The sequence below is a fragment of the Theropithecus gelada genome, chromosome 14, assembly GCF_003255815.1.
Source record: "Theropithecus gelada isolate Dixy chromosome 14, Tgel_1.0, whole genome shotgun sequence".
NCBI lineage: Eukaryota > Metazoa > Chordata > Mammalia > Primates > Cercopithecidae > Theropithecus > Theropithecus gelada.
This window is the reverse complement of record NC_037682.1, coordinates 47,466,252-47,486,095: the sequence shown is the minus strand read 5'-3', so window position 1 is coordinate 47,486,095 and position 19,844 is coordinate 47,466,252. Positions and strand designations below refer to the sequence as shown.

The 19,844-nt window shown below is 43.1% G+C and overlaps 1 protein-coding gene across 2 annotated transcripts in view; it reads right to left on the bottom strand.

Moving 5' to 3' along the window:
* SERGEF (secretion regulating guanine nucleotide exchange factor) overlaps window positions 1-12,664 on the bottom strand; it is a 232,223-nt gene extending 219,559 nt beyond the window's left edge. For both annotated transcript variants that reach the window (XR_003115700.1, XM_025357794.1), the window contains exons 1-4: window positions 12,448-12,664; window positions 7,137-7,272; window positions 5,793-5,948; window positions 3,643-3,737 (exon numbers count right to left, since the gene is read on the bottom strand). Coding sequence is in view for 1 of the 2 variants with exons in the window: in XM_025357794.1 (XP_025213579.1) it covers window positions 3,643-3,737; window positions 5,793-5,948; window positions 7,137-7,272; window positions 12,448-12,507 (447 nt within the window). In the remaining variant the exon portion in view is untranslated. The remainder of the gene's footprint in view (window positions 1-3,642; window positions 3,738-5,792; window positions 5,949-7,136; window positions 7,273-12,447) is intronic.
* Between the last annotated feature and the right edge of the window lie 7,180 nt (window positions 12,665-19,844).

The window sequence follows — 19,844 nt, the reverse complement described above, 5'->3', positions numbered from 1 at the left end:
GCATGACTGTGTGCCAGTAAGACTTTATTTACCAAGGGTTCAAAGTTTCCCAACCTGATCGAGTCCAATCCCCATCCAACAACACCCCACCAAGTGGTCATCCAACTCCTGCCAAACTCCTACCCCCAGTGACATAGGGATCACCATTTCCCCAGATGCCTGTTCCCTCTTTGCACAGTTCCATTTATCTCTTTAGGTGGAACCAAATCTAGCTGCCTGCAACTCCTGACAATGCTTTCCAAATATTTGAAGACAGTTGTCATGTCCTCCCTAAGACATCTTGTAGTGGTTTTAAAAATAGGTCCTCAAATTCTTTGCTACTCCTCCCTTCAAGATGTGGAGCTTAATACCCCTCCCCTTGTGTGGGCTGGACTTAGCGACATGCTTTTAATAAAGAGAATAAAGAAGCAATGAGTGACTCAGAGTCTAGGCAAAAAAAGGCACTAAGGCTTTCTGCTTAGCATCTCTCTGTCTCTCATCACTCCTGGAGGAAACCAGATGCTATGTCTGAAAAGTCCAGTAGAAAGGTTCACATGGCAAGGAACATGCAACCATTAGGGCTTTATCACATTTGTTTATTTACAGGTTCACGGAGATCGCAAGCAGACCCAGCTAACATCTCAACTGCAACTTCATGAGAGACCAGCTAAGCTGTTCCTAAATTCCTGACTCTCTGAAACTGTGACATAATAAATGTTTGCTGTTTTAAGCTGCTAAGGTTTGGAGTAATTTGTTACACGGCAATAGATAACTAATGAAGATCTTTTCTTTAAGCAAATATTCCCCATTCATCAGTCATCATTGGGTTTCAAATTCCCTTCCCCTCCTGGTCTTCACTTCTCTAAATATGCTCTAGTTGTTCAATCTTTCTCTTTTAAAGGAACTCTATAGCATCATCCTAACCCCATTAAGGTTTATCACAATTGTTTATTTTCAGGTCCACAGTGTCTTTCTAAACTTTAGGACCCTCAAGGGCAGGACCTGAGTCTTATATACCTTTATGCCCAGGGCCTAAGCACTAAATCCACAACAAAACATGACATCGCAGACGCAGGCTGAATGGCAGAAAGGACTGAGCTCTGGCCTTCCTTCTTCTGAAAACTATACTTCTGTCAATGGAGTCCACAATCACATTAGCTTTCGGGAAGATCAAATCTTAGTGTTAATACAATTCGAACATATCATCCTTTATATTTTTCTTTTGTTTTTCCCCCAAAAACTAACTGATGGGTTTTACATGTGACTTCAGTCTCTTTAACACCACTCACCTCGCTCTTACTCTCCATCCCAACTGCTGCTGCTTTAGTTTGAGCCACAATCATCTCATTTGGATTGTTAGCAAGAGTTTCCTAAGTAATCTTCCTTCAGTCCATCTTCTACTACCCTATCTGACCTCCCTACCGTGCTGTTCTTACCATGTGTCACATACAACCACCCTGATTGCCCCATTCCCACCTACTCTACCCTGGAACTCCCACCTCTTCCTTATATTCCAACCATACTACACTGCTTACAATATCTCAAACTCTCCTGTTTTATTCTGCTCCACCTTTGCTTACATGCTTCCTTCTGCCTAGAATGTTCTTCTTTTGTACCCACTCTGAGCATCTTCCTATCCCAAGACAGGTAAACTTCTATTTAACTTTTGAGACTTAGCTTAAGCCTCTTCTCACCCCACCTTCCCCTAGATGCTCAATACTCCCTCCTTTGGGGATATACATGCATCTGTCATAGTTCTGACATGGTATTACATTTAAGTATTTATGTGCCTATCATGTCCTACCAAACTATAGCTCTCAACTGCTAGGACAGGTCTTATTCAACTTTGCTCCCACTGCCTAAACATAGTACCTACACATAACGGTTGTCATTAAATAAATGCATGAATTTCCATTAAATTTCACTTTGGCACATTGCTCCTATTGTTGCATAGAATATCACCTGTCAAAATGTTTTTACTTTCTGATTCTGTCATTCAACATATTTTAACCATTATTCCTCTATTCCTTAATTATATAAAGTATAATTAAGCTAAATTAATTATAACTTATACATAGGTGCTTACCAGGCCATCTATTTGCAATTGGGAGCTATAATACTTCCTTCAGGGGCTACAGAGCCTAGACTTGTGTGCATACCATGGGAACGATGACCCCAAATAACAGTCCACAGACCAGCAACTGAGTTCAGCAAGCTGGCAGGGGCAGACCCAAGCTTTCTCCAGGGAAAAAAACATCTCCACTATTAATCAGAGTTTAGGAAAAATAGATCGGAGCAGGGCAGCTTAGGTGGTAAAACTCATTTTTGATTCACGCATATTTCTTTAAAAATTCTATATTCCTATTATGATCACTTACAATATAAACTTCACAAAAAGGGGTAATTTTAAGTATGATGCACTGAATTAAAGAACTCTGAACTAGGGCCAACAGTCCTGTTTAACACTTGTTTTGTCCAATATGGTAGCCACTACCTACACATAGCTCTTGAAAACTTGAAATGTGATTACACTAAACTGAGACATATTGTAAGTAAAAAATGCATACCAGAGTTCAAAGACTTAGTACAAAATCAGTATAAAATATCTCGTTAATACTTTTTGTACTGAATTAGCCGGGCATGGTGTCAGGCGCCTGTAATCCCCGCTACTCGGGAGGCCGAGGCAGGGAACTGCTTGAACGCGGGAGGCGGAGGCTGCAGTGAGCTGAGATTGCACCACTGCACTCCAGCCTGGGCGACAGAGCAAGACTCCGCCTCAAAAATAAAAATAAAAACAAAAAATAACTTTATACTGATGACATGCTGAAATAATAGTGTAGATATAGTGTATTAATTTAAAAGTTATTAAAATTAATTTCACCTACATGCTACAACATGGACAAAACTTGAAAGCATCAAGTGAAGTAAAAGGAGCCAGGTCACATATTTTATTATTTCATTTATATGAAATGCCCAGAACAGGCAAATCCATAGAGACAAAAAGTAGATTAGTACTCACCAGGGGCTGAGGGGAGGGGAGAATAGGAATTGACAGCTATTAAGTATATAGTTTCTTTTGGTGGTAATGAAAATGTTCTAAAATAAGATAATGATATTGGTTGTTCATTTCTGTGGATATACATTTTAAAGGGGTTAATTTTATGGTACCTGAATTATAGTTCACTAATGCTTTTATTTTAAAAATTAATTTCACCTGTTTCTTTTTTAAAAGGAGCTACTAGAAAATTTTAAATTATATACAGCTCACGTTATATTTCTACTGGCTGGCACTGGCCTACACCATTTGCCCAGCTTAGTGTCTTTTGACAAATCACTTCTATTTGGACCTATTTCTAACATAATTTCCATTATTACTAATTTTAGAACTGTAAAATGTCATTAATACCCTTATGAGATGTATTACTTTTATTGTTTTATTTCACAAAACTTCATATAAAGTGTATAAAAACTAACAGAGGTTTTCATTCACAACGTCTACCTCCCAACTTAACTTTTCCCAGAAGGACCTATTTTTCAACTCAAATTCTCCTACCCCATGGGTTTTCAGGGATCCTGACAGCCTTTTATTCTGGGGAGAGATAGGTTAATACCTCGGAAACACTTTAACAGGTCATGGGCAAGCTAAATATTAACTGTCCTCACCTCAATGGCCTGGGGAACCACACATCTTCGAGGTCCATGAGGAACTCCTAACTGGCCAAAGGAGTTGGAGCCACATGATAGAACTTGACCATTTTCTGCAAAATACAAATACTTAAATTGCAAATCTATGAAGTAAGATGTCTGTGACCAATGGTTAAGTGGTGCAGGGTGAGAGATGCAAAGGGGATGAGGGGAAATGCTTCAGTGCATTCAGACCACATTCCCTGCTTATATTCCTCTGGGAATGAAAACACTGGGCACCAGGTTAAGCATTCTACACCGACTGTCTATTCTATTATCTCATTAATAACAGATTATCTGTGTAGAACACTTAACTCAGTGCCCAGTATCGGGATGGGAGGATAGTAATTTCTCACTTTTCATGCTTCCATGTGACAAAGTTTCCATTAGTAAAATACTCCAGCTTTTCTCCATGCCCTTCCCCATCCTCACTGCTTTCTAGGAGACAGCGGTCATGTAACCAACTGGTGAGTTTAGGAGACGGGACAGGACATGTGTGGCTTGGCACCTCCCTGTCGGTCATTCTAGGCTGACACATAGGAAGCATTTCCCTGTGGGGAAAGCCTAGAGATCTGGGGGTAAGTTTGGACCAGAAGAATATTAGGACCACTGGCCTCATCATTAATCCCGTCCTCCAATTTAGCCTTTACCAGTGAAAAGCCAATAGTTTTTAATCTCCATTACTGACTTCTCTGTGCCTTTCTCACAACTGGCCCCAAATGTGAGCAGGAAAGAGCATTATCTACTAACTCCTTACAATCCAAAACACAGGCTCACAATAAACACTTCATAAATGATAGTTATTATTTAGATTCTAATAATTACCATCAAATTCAACACTTATTACAGAACCCCTCCACAGAGGAGGATGGTGACAGTTGAGCAGGGTTTTAAAGCTGGGATTTGAGTCCTTCAGACAGACAAGAGGGGCTGGTCCAGACAGACAGAAGAGCATGTACTGCTTGGTACGACTAGAAAGAAAAGTATGAGGAGCGTGGAGAATAAGAGACAAGGCACAAAGACAGCTAGGGAACAGTTACAGAAGGCCAACGCTAAAAAGCTAGGGATCTGAGCTATGTCTGGGAGAATCCACAAGAGTTTATGACAGAAGAGTGACGAAAGATGCCCTTGCCAGAGGACTGTGGCAAAGAGGGAGCCTGGTCAGAAACCATAGATGGTCCTTTAAATCCAGAATGGCCAGCTAGACAGAGCAAAGCTGAACAGAGAGGTCAAAACTGCTTCAAGGGAACAGACATCAGCTGACAAAGTAACTACTTCTGGCTGTTCCCAAGTGCATTATTCTAATAACCCTCTGGCCATATCCTATCCTGCTACCTGCCTTCACAAAGACCAAACAGATCTGCCCAACACCAATTATTTAAAAAAAAAAAATTCCACAGTGGGAAAAAGCTGCTATCACTGTTTTGACAACCACTATTGCCTCATATTCTCCTACCACACTCCCCACAAATAACCCTTCGCTGCCACTGCTGGCCACTGGCCAGCTACCCCAGGCAGGCAGCTATCATGAACTTTTGGGACAGGAAATGGCCACCAAAGGTGATCTAGTCTATTTCCTACTCTCTGACAAAAGTTTTCCACCCCAATCCCAGTCTCCTTTACCATTAAACTCTCCTTAGAAAAGGTAGTCCACAACTTTCCTTGACAACCAGAGGGAAAATTTGTGTGTGCTTTTTATTTATTTTTATTTATTTTGAGATGGAGTATTGCTCTGTCGCTCAGGCTGGGGTGCAATGGTGCATCTCAGCTTACTGCAACCTCCACCTCCCAGGTTCAAGTGATTCACCTGCCTCAGCCTCCCAAACAGCTGGGACTACAGAGTAGCTGGGACTATAGGCATGGGGTACCACATCTGGCTAATTTTTGTATTTTTAGTAGAGACGGGGTTTTACCATGTTGGCCAGGGTGGTCTCGAACTCCTGACCTCAAGTGATACACCCGCCTTGGCCTCCCAAAGTGCTGGAATTACAATTGTGAGCCACCGCACCGGGCCTTGTGTGTGCTTTTTAAACACAAAGAGGCTTTCATTTAATCGGCAGTCACCATCATCATACTGTTCTCACCCAAAGCCTTTGTGGTGATACAAATTTACCTAGGAGTGAACTCACCTGTGAGTATAATGGTAAAATCCCAGCCACAGGCCACCTGTTGGATGGGACAGCCAAAGAGGGATTTGCAGGGGGTAAAATATGGGATATCCTCTGTGTGACCAAGCCCCAGTTGCCCATCTTTGTTCAGACCACAAACAAAGAGGTCTCCTACGTCTGCAAAATATAAAGGCACCAGTGATAGTGCGCACAGGGAAAAACACAACTGCAAAATGAACCAAAAGAGTTCACTAATTATTTGGAGTCTCAGACCAATAACTTTTTTTCCCATCCAAGTTAATAAGTTGTGTATGTTCATGTATTCTGCAGCCAAACAACACGAGGCCAAGGGCCTCAAACTAATATCTATATAGAAACTTCAAGTCTTGGAACAGTGGTCAATCACCAAACTGAGCATCTACTGGAACAAAAAGCCAACATTTATTCAACATTTAGAATGTGCCAGGTACTGTTTTAACAGCTTTGTGTGCAGGGTGGATTCATCCTTTAGGCACAGTGTCTAGGGCCCATAACACTTTTCAGAGGCCCACAGAGTGGCTTAATTTTTAGTTATTTTGAAATGAGAAAAAGATAATACAGTAACAATGCATATATAACACTAAATTTGGAGTGGATTATATTAATATCCATCTTTATACCAACACAGTTGTAAAATATAATTTTATTTCTTTCCAACGGGGTCCATAAAGGGAAAAGCACCCAGGACCCATGACAGTCAGAATGGAGCTCTGCTAACTCACTGGTTCTCTTCACCCACTATTATTATCCTCATGTAACAGATTCAGAAACTGTGGCTATTTGCCCGAGGCCACATAGATAATAAGTCACAGAACCAGGATCTGAACCCAGAGATTTGATTCCAGAGCTCATGTTCTTAACCAGATGCAATATGCCCCCTTTTACAACATTGTAGCACTTGTATTACTTGTTAAGTGCTATCCTAGATACAGTAAGGGAAGATTAAGGGAAATGCACAGTTTTTGCTCTCAAGGAATATCCAATCTAATTACAAACACTTCTAACTCCTATGGTGTAAAATATACATTGTAACTCTGCCACTTATTTGCCTTGTGATGTTAAGCAATCAGTGCTCCTTTCTGAGTTTCATTTGTATAATGGAGGGGGTGGGGGAAAGAGTTGGCCTAGAAGAAGATCTCTGAAGTCCTTCCAGTCCTGAAAATCTAGGATCCTCTGATGGCAATTTGGCTCTTTCACAAAAATGTTTCACAAAAATACATTATTTTCCTCTGCAAAATACAAAAGGCTGAAAAATGGCAATATCATATCCAGGGGAAAATGTCTAACTAAGAAAATGAGTGACTATCTACTTTTGAAGGAAGTTACCTGTGACAACTGCAGAGTGGCCTCCTCCTCCTGTGATCCTCCTGACACTCCTGGGTTTACAGAAGTCATTCAGTTGCTGAGGCAACAGCACATCTTCCTTATGGCCAAGGCCAAGTTGCCCATAGCTATTTGCACCCTACGGATGAATAAGCCAAAGATGAAAAAGTTTGGGAACCGCGACTGTCAATGTCTATTTACCTGTCTCTATCTTTCTCACCCTGACATATCTCTCAGAGGCTATAACAAATGAGATTTCTTAAGCTCATTCTTAAAAAAAAAAAAAAAATTAGCTCCTTCATGGCAAATACAGCACTGTTTATTCAAATATATAATAACAAGCACCAGAAAACAACATGTAACACCGTCTCCTGACCCCTGATCTGTAATACCATTAGTAAGAGACTCACGACCATAATAGTGGAGGAAATTCACATCCACGAAAGTTCCTAGGTAGGTACCCTGGCAGGCTTAATTTACTGGGGCAAAGGACAAATGACCTGCCTCTTGGCCTCCTGTAGCAGCTGAAGAACCCACACTTTTTTCTACCTCAGGCCCCAGAAGGCAAAGCAGCAATGACAGCCATGGTTGTGGGGGCTTGAGTTCTATGAGGTTCTTGGCCTAGCCCAACCCTCTAGAGGTAATGGGGTAAAGCAGCCTTTCCTCTTAGAGTGGCCATGAGAAGAGAGGCCATATCCTAAATCAAGGTTCTTCTGACTGAGAACAAGACAGCCTCTTGAGGAGGAGGGCCTTGTCTTCTCTAGAGAGAGTTCTGAGCCTCGAGTCCTTGGCAGGAGTATCTATCTCTCCTTACTCCCTCCCCCTACACCCACATCCCATGCCACCTCACTGCTTTCCCTAGCTGAACTTCAGCCCCTAAAAGAGAACACTATCCAGCACATTTCAAATAAATTATAAATATGGACACAGAATCCAAACAAAGTTCCAGTAGAAGCTGCTCACAGACCCCTACAGGGGCCAGCATGAAGAAAAATGAAGGTCATTCCTTTGTTATCTGTGTCTCTGGAGCTGTGGGCAAAACTGTCTCCCCTTGTCCTTGAGTAATCATGGGGACAGCTCAGGACAGACAGAGTTTCAGACTTAGAAACACTCTCACCCCATCTCCTTTCTTCCCTCCTTAAATCCCTTCCCCAAAATCTGAAAAGAAAAATAGTAATAATTCGCTCACTGAAGGACTTTGGAGCATTTGGGAATGTAAATCTTACCCTTCCTTTGTCAAGTGGGAAACTGACCAAAGAGGAAATGACCTGTTAGGATCATTCTTACTGGCTGTTATATGCAACCCATATTTAGATGGAGGCCCCATCCTCAGAACACCACGATTTCCATATGAGAAGAGTCCTAAGCACCCACAACTCAGCCAGTGATATTCCTCATCTTTCCCTTCTTATGCTCCAGCCCCCACGTATTGCCTTTGGGAGACAGCACAGGGGTTCCTTCTGATAAAAGCTAACTACCTAGGGAAGTTAAGAAAAGAAAAAAATGAGGGAGAAACAGCATCAAAATGGGAGGGCAATATCTGGAATTAGTTCTTGTTCCTCCTCCCCACACCCATAATGGGAAAACTGACGACGACTCTGGAATCAAAGTTGGCTAAGGATTTTGTGCCTTAAAGCAAGGCACGTCATTATTTCATTTGTACAGTGAAAGAGGTTGGCAATGATCTCTAAGGGCCTTTTCAAGTTCAGTGCTATGTGGCTCCAAGATTCACAGGGTGAGATTCCAGTAAGGGGACAGATTTCCCCTTGACAGGCAATATGTCTATTATTATTATTATTATTATTATTATTATACAAAAAAGGTCCATAATCCCTAATCTGAAATGCTTACAGTCAGATGTATTTCAGATTCAGAATTTTACAGCTTTTAGAAAAGTAATACAGTATCCATGTCATATATGCTGATGCAAGGTCCAGGGACAGCAGCCTATAAGCAAAACAATAATCTTTCTGCATTAAAAAGTACAAATATTCATAAGAAGTGGCCAAATACTATAAATGGCCTTATGTCCAGTAAGTTTTGGATTTTCAGAGCTTTTTGTATTCAGAATTGAAGATAAGAGATTGTGGACCTGCAGAGAGAATCTTACTAAGATTTCAGAAATCTTTATAATTTATTGAAGTATCTACTCCTAGCTGATTCTTCCTGGAGAGGAGAAGTAAAATTTTTTTTTTTTTTTTTTTTTTTTTTTGAGACGTAGTCTTGCTCTGTCGCCCAGGCTGGAGTGCAGTGGCGCGATCTCGGCTCACTGCAAGCTCCGCCTCCCGGGTTCACGCCATTCTCCTGCCTCAGCCTCCCAAGTAGCTGGGACTACAGGCGCCCACCACCGCGCCCGGCTAATTTTTTTTTGTATTTTTAGTAGAGACGGGGTTTCACTGTGTTAGCCAGGATGGTCTCGATCTCCTGACCTCGTGATCCGCCTGCCTCGGCCTCCCAAAGTGCTGGGATTACAGGCGTGAGCCACCGCGCCCGGCCCTGAAGTAAAATATTTTAAATATATTTGTTTTTGAAGACACCTGAATGAGGAAAGGTGATGTAAAATAATTATAACAAATACATACAGACATACTTACATACATACATACATATATAATCCTTCCCCTTGTAGTCTATTTCACAGCCATCCTGGGCTGTAAGAACTCAAAGATGGAAGAGTAAGCCATAGCAGGGGCATAAGTCCCAGGAGCCCACATGGGGCAATTATTAGCTACCAATTACTGAGTGCTTCTCTCCATACTGCGCATTCACCTTTAATCCTCACAACTAAGAAGGACATTATTACTCCCATTTCACAGAGGAAGAAACTAAGGCTCAGAGAGGTTAAGTAACTTTCCATAGTTACATCTGGATAGGCAAAAAGTCTGAAGCCCTGTACCTTTTACTGTACCTTACTGTGTCTCTAAGAAAAAATAAAAAAAGAACATACAGTGAACCATCCCAGAGCTTACCTGGCAGGTGGTTAACTGTATGACCTTATCTAAAATAGCATCCCCATATCACTCATTTTCTGCTTTATTTTTCTTCATGCCACTTCTTGATGTTACATTATATATGTCTACTTGTTTACTGTACACCTCCCCTGCTAGAAACTAAACTCCAGGAGGGCAGGAACTCTGCTTTGCTCACTGCTGTTTCCCCTGCATCTGAAACTGTGCTGGCCCGAAGAAGATGTACATGCATTTATATGGTGAATGAATGTAAGACCCTGTGAAAGACTGTCACTCAACATGAAGGGGAATATAGAGTATACACACACAGTATTTCTTGGTCAGCCCTGAGATCTCCGTGGCTGTCCCATTACCAGGGGTGCAAGGCTGCTGAACACCTGGGAGAAAAGTAATATGACACATGGGCACTCTGCGGTTCAAATTATGGTACCAATTTTTGTAATGCTGGGAGAGGCCCTAAATCCAGGATAAAGCAAGATGAAGGGAAATTTAACACAACCTATTACAACTGTTGTTTGCCTTTCTTCCTTACAAACACTCCAGACATATCACACGTGCACATGTATGCATGGGCGCGCGCGCACACACCCACACACACCCCTAACAAGGTAACTGAGAACTGAACTTTATTCCCCCAAAATTCACATGTTGAAGCCCTAACCTTTAGCACCTTACTGTATTTAGAGAGAGGGCCTTTAAAGGGGCAATTAAGGTTAAATGAGGTCATAAGGGTGGGGCCCTAATCCAATATAACTGGTGTCCTTAAAAGAAGAGACACCAGGGATGCTAACACACACAGAAAAGGCCATGTGAGGACACAGTGAAAAAAGCCATGTGAGGACACAGTGAGAAGGCAGACATCTGCAAGCCAGAGAGAGGCCTTGGGAGAAACCAAACCTACTCACACCTTGATCTTGGCCTTCTAGCCTCTGGAACTGTGAGAAAATAAATTTCTGTTGTTTAAGCCTCTATTGTGTGGTATTTTGTTATGGTAGCCCTAGCCGGCCAACACACCCCCACAGTTTCAGATTATGCAGCAGCAAAAACACACCACCAGTTCTCCAAACACAGCAGAAGGGTGTCAACAACCTATTAAACATATTTTACAGACATACTGTTTCAGTACAGACAAGGCCGAATATTAAAGGTTTGTTTCTGCCTGATGTTTCCTCTGTCCACACAGACGCCAGTCTCCTGCCTGGAAAAAGCCAGAGACAGCACATATTCAATCCCCCAGCTCCCGGGCCACCTCAAAGACGCCCAGCCAGCCAGACTACCGCAGGCCATGCTCTCCCTCCTGCCAAACTGTAGCACCACATTCAACAAGTGCCGCCTTGTACTGATCATTACTTCTTTAAAAAATGGTCAATTAATACTGATTTTAACAGCAATGCAGGTTATACTTTTGCTCTCACCCCACACAAGAACTGGAAGTCTCTCACTCATGTGTATTTCACTCATGTGTATTTCCCCAACACCAGCACATGGGTAGACACACGGATACTCGCTCACTCATTCGTCAACAAGTATTTCCTGGGGACCTACAATGTGCCAGACACCAAGAGAGACACTGTGAACAAGACAGGCACAGCACCTACTCTCACCACACTTACTTTCTAGCCAGAGAGACTGACGTTAATAATAAATTATACACATCATTAAAATTGTGATATGTGCTATGAAGAAGCACAAGACGCAGCGACTGCTCATTCCTGTGCATGCTGGTCGGCCACCTGCCACGCTCCTGTGCACGAAACCTCCTGTCTCCCAAACACACATCAAGATGACCCTGTCTCTCCCAATGCTCCCGTCAAACCAACAGCAGCCCAACTCCCCCAAGACAGGTCACAGCAGAGTATCAGCAAATAGGTAGGGTCTGTGCCTTGTGCGCGGCCAAACACCGCAGGCCTCACATCCAAAGGATGCACTCGCCAGGCTGGGACACGGCCTCCCTCCTTCAGGCATCAGGAGGGTGGGGGGCACAGGTGGCCCCACGGGGCTCTGGGACCGGGCGATCCTCTCCACCGAGCCCTTCGCGCTATCTTCCAGGCGCTATGCGGGCTGGAGGGCTCTCGCGGAACCAGACGCTCTGCCCCGAGGCAGGTTCTTCCCGCAGCGCCACAGCCTCTCCGGCTCCGGCCCCGCCAGCTGGCAGGCCCCTAAGTCGACCGCAAAGACCCTTCCCTCCCCGCCCGCTCCTCCCCTGCTCCCAGCCCAGGATCCTCCAACCCAGAGCCCGGCTCGGACCTCGGCCACCCAGCCCCTGAACTGCCCAAGCCGCGGCCAGGAGCTCCCACGTCTCGGCGCCCCTCTGCTGGCCCTGGCTCGGGGGCGGAGTCACGTACCCAGGCGAAAAGCACGGCCGCCGCGGGGGCGGCCTCTGAGGCGCTGGGCTCGCGCTCCATGCGAGGTCGCTCTGCCGGCGCTTCCGGGAGGGACCGCACGAGGGCGGGGCCTGCCGGGGAGGGGTGGGCGCGGGAGCCCGGGCGCAGGGGCGGGACCTGCGTCGCGAATGGGGCGGGCGCCGGGAGGGATCTGTGGTGGGAAGGGGCCCGCGGGCCAGGAGAGGGGGTGCGGACGCGCCCTCGGGCCTTTGGGGACCAGTGGTGGGCGGGGCCGGATGACAAACCCGGAGCCGCCTCCCAGTCAGCCCGCCCCGGCGGCGCTCGCAGCGTCTCCGCCCGCAGCCTCCTGTCGCGCTGGGCCTCTCAGCCTCTCGCTCCTCCCCCTCGTACTCTTTATTTTTAGTCATAATTTCATGTTTCATACAGGTGCACTGCGCGCCACAGTTCACAAAGCTCCTTCGTGTTTTTGTCTCCTTGGAGGCCTACGACAGCCCAGAGGGGCTGACAGGGCAGGGATGGCATCACCATTTGCGGGAACAAGAAATGGAGCCTGACGGATAGGGCAGGGTCCTGCTGGGCATCTCAGGAGCAATCGTCTTGAGCCTGCTTTGATGTGCGTTCGCAAACATCTGAGGGGGCGCCTTGGGAGGCGAGTGGAGTGGCACGTCGCCAGTGTCGCCCTCTGCACCTGGCATGGAGCGGGAACCCGCGCCTCACGACGCTGAATGGGGGAGGCTGGTTGGCGTGGACTCCTGCCGGGGCAGCCTCGGCGCTCCGGGCACGGCCCTGAGCTCATTCGATTAATAATACTGGATAATCGTCACCCAACGAACATTTCCATATAAAATGGCTTTTCTCAGACAGCGTCGTGTTGCTGGTGGGAGTTAAGTTCAATTTATCTGAAGGAAAATATGGCACTGGTATCAGGAATACAGAACACATGGGGTCACATTAAAGATGATCATCCACATTCGGTAGCACTTGGCCCCTCTGCTGACAGGGGCCTCCAGCACTCACCGCCCTTCACGCCTGGGCTTCTGGGAAGTGTCTTAGTGAGCTCTTACACTGTTCTTTCCTGTTCTTTCACTCCATCCACTCTTAGGAATTTCTGCCTGTAAGACCACTTGAGGGCAGCCCTCACCTTTATCTCTCCAACGTGTGGCATCTGGAGAATGTCGATGACCATACTAAGAAAAACGCCAACTTTGGAGAGATAAAACAGCTCTTCATTCTCTAGGGATCTGAATGTGCAGGAGCTATACCATGCTTGCTGACTCTCTTATGAGTGGGCTTTTTTGTGCTGACCATTTCTTGCTAGCATGTGTAACAAGATGTAAAAATGGGACTCTTCCCCACTCAGTTTTTATCAGGGGAACTTGCCCCCAGTATTTCAACGTAGGTTCTTTCTATTTTCCACAAGTGTTGGCCGGCTGAGAAATAAAGAGAAAGAGTACAAAGAGAGGATTACAGCTGGGCCACTGGGGGTGACGTCACATATCGGTAGGACCATGATGCCCCCCAAGCTGCAAAACCAGCAAGTTTTTATTAAGGATTTCAAAAGGGGAGGAGGTGTGTGAACAGGGAGTAGGTCACAAAGATCACATGCTTCAAAGGGCAAAAAGGAGAACAAAGATCAAATGCTTCTGAGGAAACAGGATAAGGGCAAAATCAGAAACTCCCGGTAAGGGTCCAACAAAGATCACAAGGCAAAGGGCAAAAGCAAAGATCACAAGGCAAAGAGCAAAAGCAGAATTACTAATAAGCGTCTATGTTCAGCAGTGCACGTATTGTCTTGATAAACCTCTTAAACAACAGAAAACAGGGTTTGAGAGCAGAGAACCAGTCAGACCTCAAATTTACCAGGGTGGGGTTTTTCCCCACCCTAGTAAGCCTGAGGTTACTGCTGGAGACCAGGGCATATCTCAGTCCTTATTGCACCCGCATAAGACAGACATTCCCAGAGTGGCCGTTTGTAGACCTCCCCCCACGAATACGTTCCTTCCCCAGGGTATTAATTATTAATATTCCTTGCTAGGAAAAGAATTTAGCGATATCTTCCCTACTTGCATGTCCGTTTACAGGCTCTCTGCAAGAAGAAAAATATGGCTCTATTTGGCCCGACCCCACAGGCAGTCAGACCTTATGGTTGTCTTCCTTTGTTCCCTGAAAATCGCTGTTACTCTGTTCCTTTTCAAGGTGCGCTGATTTCATATTGTTCAAACACACGTTTTACAATCAATTTGTTCAGTTAACACAATTGTCATAGTGGTCCTGAGGTGACGTACATCCTCAGTTTACAAAGACAACAGGATTAAGAGATTAAGGTAAGACAGGTGTAAGAAATTATAAGAGTATTATTTGGGAACTGACAAATGTCCATGAAATCTTCACAATTTATATTCCTCTGCCGCAGCTCCAGCCGGTCCCTCCGTTTGGGGTCCCTGACTTCCCACAACAAGTTTTGGCTGAGCAACAAATGCCAGTTACTCCTATATCATAAAATAAGGTGCAAGACCACCAAAGCAGGACTGCAAAGCAACTGTCTAGAAACCAGTGTATGACTTTCAGTCTACCAAAAAGGTTGAGAGACCAGAGAAAATTCTAGTAGGATATGTGAACACAATTATCAATGTGGTGTGGGTCTCACCCATCTCATGTCTAAGGAAAGTTAGTTTAGCTGGGTCCCTGAGAGAGCTTGGTATGCATCCCTCTAGATTAGGAGCCAGACAGGCTTCTGTCCAATCTGTTCTGAGAAATACAAGGGTTTGTGGCTGGATATCCGCTCTAATAGCTGAGCGAAGACAAACTGATGCTTTGGGGAGGTCTTTCACACCCAGAGTTTTTCAAAATAAAAACTGTCCATTTCCCATACATGAACAAACTGACTGGGGGATGGTCTTAGACCTTGTCCAAGAGAATTTCTGGAAGGGTGAAGTGACACCCACAGGAGAGTCAATCACTAGATTCCTTGAGGGTGAGGAAAATGAATTTAACAGCCCACAGAGATACATTTACCCACATCAAGAAATCCCAAGAAATAAGAAGGTAGGAAGGTCTTCCAAAACGCCCACAAGAAAATGTCAGCATGAAATACTTACCAAGTACAGAAAACACTGATGCCAACTCACAACAGTATCAGACCAAAAAGAACTTTTCTCCTCCTTACTTCTCCTCCCCTCTACATCTCCCCAACCCTGGAGGAGTCCCAGGCATCCACTAAGTAACAAGGGACAAGGAAATGAAGAAACAAAGCACACCCACTCCTTTCTCAGTTCTAGAGGAGGGAAAAAGTTTCAACCTTAAAGTTTGTTTTATTGAAGTTTTTCCACAGGACTAGTCTTTTTAAATATTGAAAGAGAGAGAGAGAGAGTATGTGTGTGTGTGAGAGAGAGAGAGAAATGGAAATTAGGAGCTAAGGACTTTTTATTATGTGTGAGCAAGCAGAAAACTCAGGCAGCAATCTGAGATTTCATCCAGCACGGCAAGGAAGAACTACCTACAGAGCCAGTTTTAATAGAGAGAGGTCTGGAAGAATATAGTTGTTTTCTGACTCCACTCCTTGAATGTACAAGCATCAATATTTTAACTAACCTACAGTTATATTATTATGTCATATCCCTTAATATAATTTATTGGAAGTGTTGAGATGTTGCAACTATTTCAACTATGTACTCGCCACTGCCTAGTTCTTCCCATGAGCAGCCTGGATGAATTGCAGTTCTTGAATGGGACTAGATTTAAACCATTTAATGGCTTTACTTTCAGATGCCTTGTCTCCCCAAAAGAGGAAAATATAAAGTATTTGGGAACATACAGATTGCATCTCTGCACCATAAAGATTAGGAAATTTTTCCCATTGGATTATTTTATTTGATCATCCCAATAATACTAGTATGATAAGTGCTGTTAGGATTATTATTTTATTTTATTTTGTTTTTTTGAGGCAGGGTCTCCCTCTGTTGCCCAGTGCAGGTGGCACGATAATGGCTTACTGCAGCCTCTACCTCCTGGGCTTAAGTGATCCTCCTGCCTCAGCCTCCCAAGTAGCTAGGGCTACAGGTGTGAGCCACCTTGCCTGGCCAGGATCATTGTTTTATAGATGAGAAAACTGAGGCTCAAAGAAGTTATTTACTTCAAGGTCAATTTTCTACTTTTGATAAAGGAAGATTAGCTAGCTGCAAACCTTTTCTGTCACAAAAAAACAACTAGAAAATTTGACAGAAAATATTTTTAAAATCTATTTCAAGTCATTGGAGAGCTATCAAAGCAGCAAGAACTTGAAGGGCCAAGATCTGAAAGCTGAGAGATTATATTTGGCACTACTTTTCTCCTTGAAGCACTTGCTAATTACTAAGCAATGTCTTGGAGGCTAAGAATCTTGACTGAAATCAACAACTAAGAAGCTGAACAGTACCTTTAGCAATCTCATAGGGTAGGGATGGGAGGAGGGAATGGTGGACATGAAGGAGGGGACAAAAGTAGGAGTCCAGAGCCCCCAAGGAGAAGCCCTGGTACACACCCATAGTTTTCTCTTGAGATCCCTAAAGGGCTACACCCTGAAAGTCAAGGTGAACTGGAAATAGAACAGCCCTCACAAAGACTGAAGCTCAACTTCTCTTTGGCTCAATCCCTAACTGGACTAAGACTTTACCAAGCCATTATATACTGCCTACTAGAAGCAAAAATTAATCCCCTCTTGTGGAAGATAAAATCATCCAGAAGCTAAGGGGGAATATCTGTTAAGAGAGTGACTGTATTAATAATTCTTTACATGTGGAAAATGAGGAGGTTTTTTGTTTTTGTTTTTTTGTTTTTTGTTTTTTGCAAAGTCCTCTTGCAGCATAACTTCTCCAATAATCCAGTATAGTAGACTTAGTGCATTTTACAGATGAGGAGTGTAAACCAAAAATAAAATTCTAAGGCCCCCCAACCATCTGAATGGACTTTCTTCTAGGCCAGGGCACTCTAAAATGTAACCTGAAAGGCTGATTCAGGCCATGACTGGAAGTGGGGGTGACACACATGCCTCCTTATAGCTCTCCAGCATTAATATCAACACAGACCTTAAGTCTGATAAGAAAAATTGACAGTCTATTCTCTTGGAAGCCTGCCATCTGGAGGCTTCACCTGCATGATAAAACTGGTCTCCGCAAACTCATACAGCAACCCAGACATTCCTTTCTATTAATTGCCAATTAGAAAAATTTTAAATCTACCTATAATCTGGAAGCCTCCCGCCTAACACTTTGAATTATCCCAGTTTTCTGGACTGAGCCAATGTACCTTATAAATATATTTGACTGAAGTCTCATGTCTCCCTAAAACGTATAAAACCAAGCGGCACGCTGACCACCTTGGGCACATGTTCTCAGGGTCTCCTAAGGGCTGTGTCATGGGCCATGGTCACTCATATTTGGCTCAGAATAAATCTCTTCTAATACTTTAGTGTGTTTGACTCTTTCCGTCGACAGGAACATAACACTAAGACTTTACCAAGAACTCTGAAGAGTGGTTACCAGGCTCCAGATGTGTTTGGCTTCTATCTCATATGCATAGGCTTTTTAAGAAGTATAAGATATAATGGATTTCCTAAACTAATAAAATTGCTAATATAAGTTTAAATCAATTTTTAACATATGTTTGGGAAAAAGTAAATATTGGTTGAGAACATAAATTTTGTGTTCATTTATTATCGCACTGAATAACAAACTTGTAAATCATAAATGTATATTATATAGTAAAACAAAGATTAGACCAAAATAGACCATAGTACCTTAAACACTTCCTATGAATTAATATATGGACTCTATCATATATTCCTTTAGAGAATTCAGGATTTTTTTCTTTTTTGAATTTGGAAGCCAACTTAAAAACTAACAATAATTATGTACATTTTGGTGTGTCATTACTACTTGTATAACTCCAAATGGCAAAATATGTAGGTAATGTAGGCATTTTGAAGGTCAGCTTTTGAGCGTCCTTAAAAAGTCATGAGAATATTAACTATGTCTTTGAACAATGATTCACTGATTAAGAATTATTAACCGGCTGGGCATGGTGGCTCATGCTTGCGATCCCAGCACTTTGGGAGGACAAGGTGGGTGGATCTTCTGAGGTCAGAAGTTCAAGACCAGCCTGGGCAACATGGTGAAACCCCATCTCTATTAAAAAAACAAAAATTAGCCGGGCATGGTGAAGCAGGCCTGCAATCCCAGGTTGCAGCGAGCTGAAATCATGCAACTGCACTCCAGCCTGGGCAGTAGAGTGAGACTCTGTCTCAAAAAAAAAAATATATATATATATATATATATATATATATATATGTATGAAGCTTTTAGTTCAATTCTGTTCTCACATTTGGGTAACTATTTACATATTCCTAGGTGCTTTGAAGACATATATTTAAAATGCATGAAAATTCTAAGACTCTCAGAACTCCTGAGTTACCAAATATTACAAATACCCAGAGGTGAGAAGAACTGAAATCCATCATTAAAAATTTCCATTGTTTGGCCGGGTGCGGTGGCTCACACTTGTAATCCCACCACTTTGGGAGGCCGAGGCAGGCAGATCACAAGGTCAGGAGATCGAGACCATCCTGGCTAACACGGTGAAACCTCGTCTCAACTAAAAATACAAAAAAATTAGCCAGACATGGTGGCAGGTGCCTGTAGTTCCAGCTACTCAGGAGGCTGAGGCAGGAGAATGGCATGAACCCGGGAGGCGGAGCTTGCAGTGAGCCGAGATCGCACCACTGCACTCTCCAGCCTGGGCAACTACATCTAAAAAAAAAAAAAAAATTCCATGTTTCTAAAGTTGTGAATTATAAGGCTGTGCCTTTAACATTTATTCTCATGTGCTTTAGTCATAGAGTGATTTTAAATAAACATCTTCATTTCAAAATTTAGTAAGTATGATTCTTCACCATTATCAAAGTTGTATGAAAATAATCACATATAGTATGCATAATTTGTGTTATTTGCTATCTGTTTTTTAATTTCTTTTTTTCTACATGTTCTAAGATTTGCTATCTATTATGATTTGCTTACAATAGATTTCCTTGGAACCAAACTATAAATCAGATGATCAATATTTCAAATGATTCCAGATTAGCTAGCATCTATTTACCATCAAATATACACTTAAGAGTTGATTAGCTATTAAAATGTACAAACAATGTAAAAATTTAAAACAGCATGAATTATTCTTCAAAATTATATTTCTCATATAATATGACATGAAATACAAAGTTTTTTTATAATTTATTTTGAGGACAAAGAAGTACTAAAAGATCTAGTAGTCTGTTGAAATAAAACATGTTAAATGGTATATGATTTATTTATGTGAAAAAAAGCCTAGTTTTAAGTAGCTGACTAAACATGAAAATGACTGAAAAT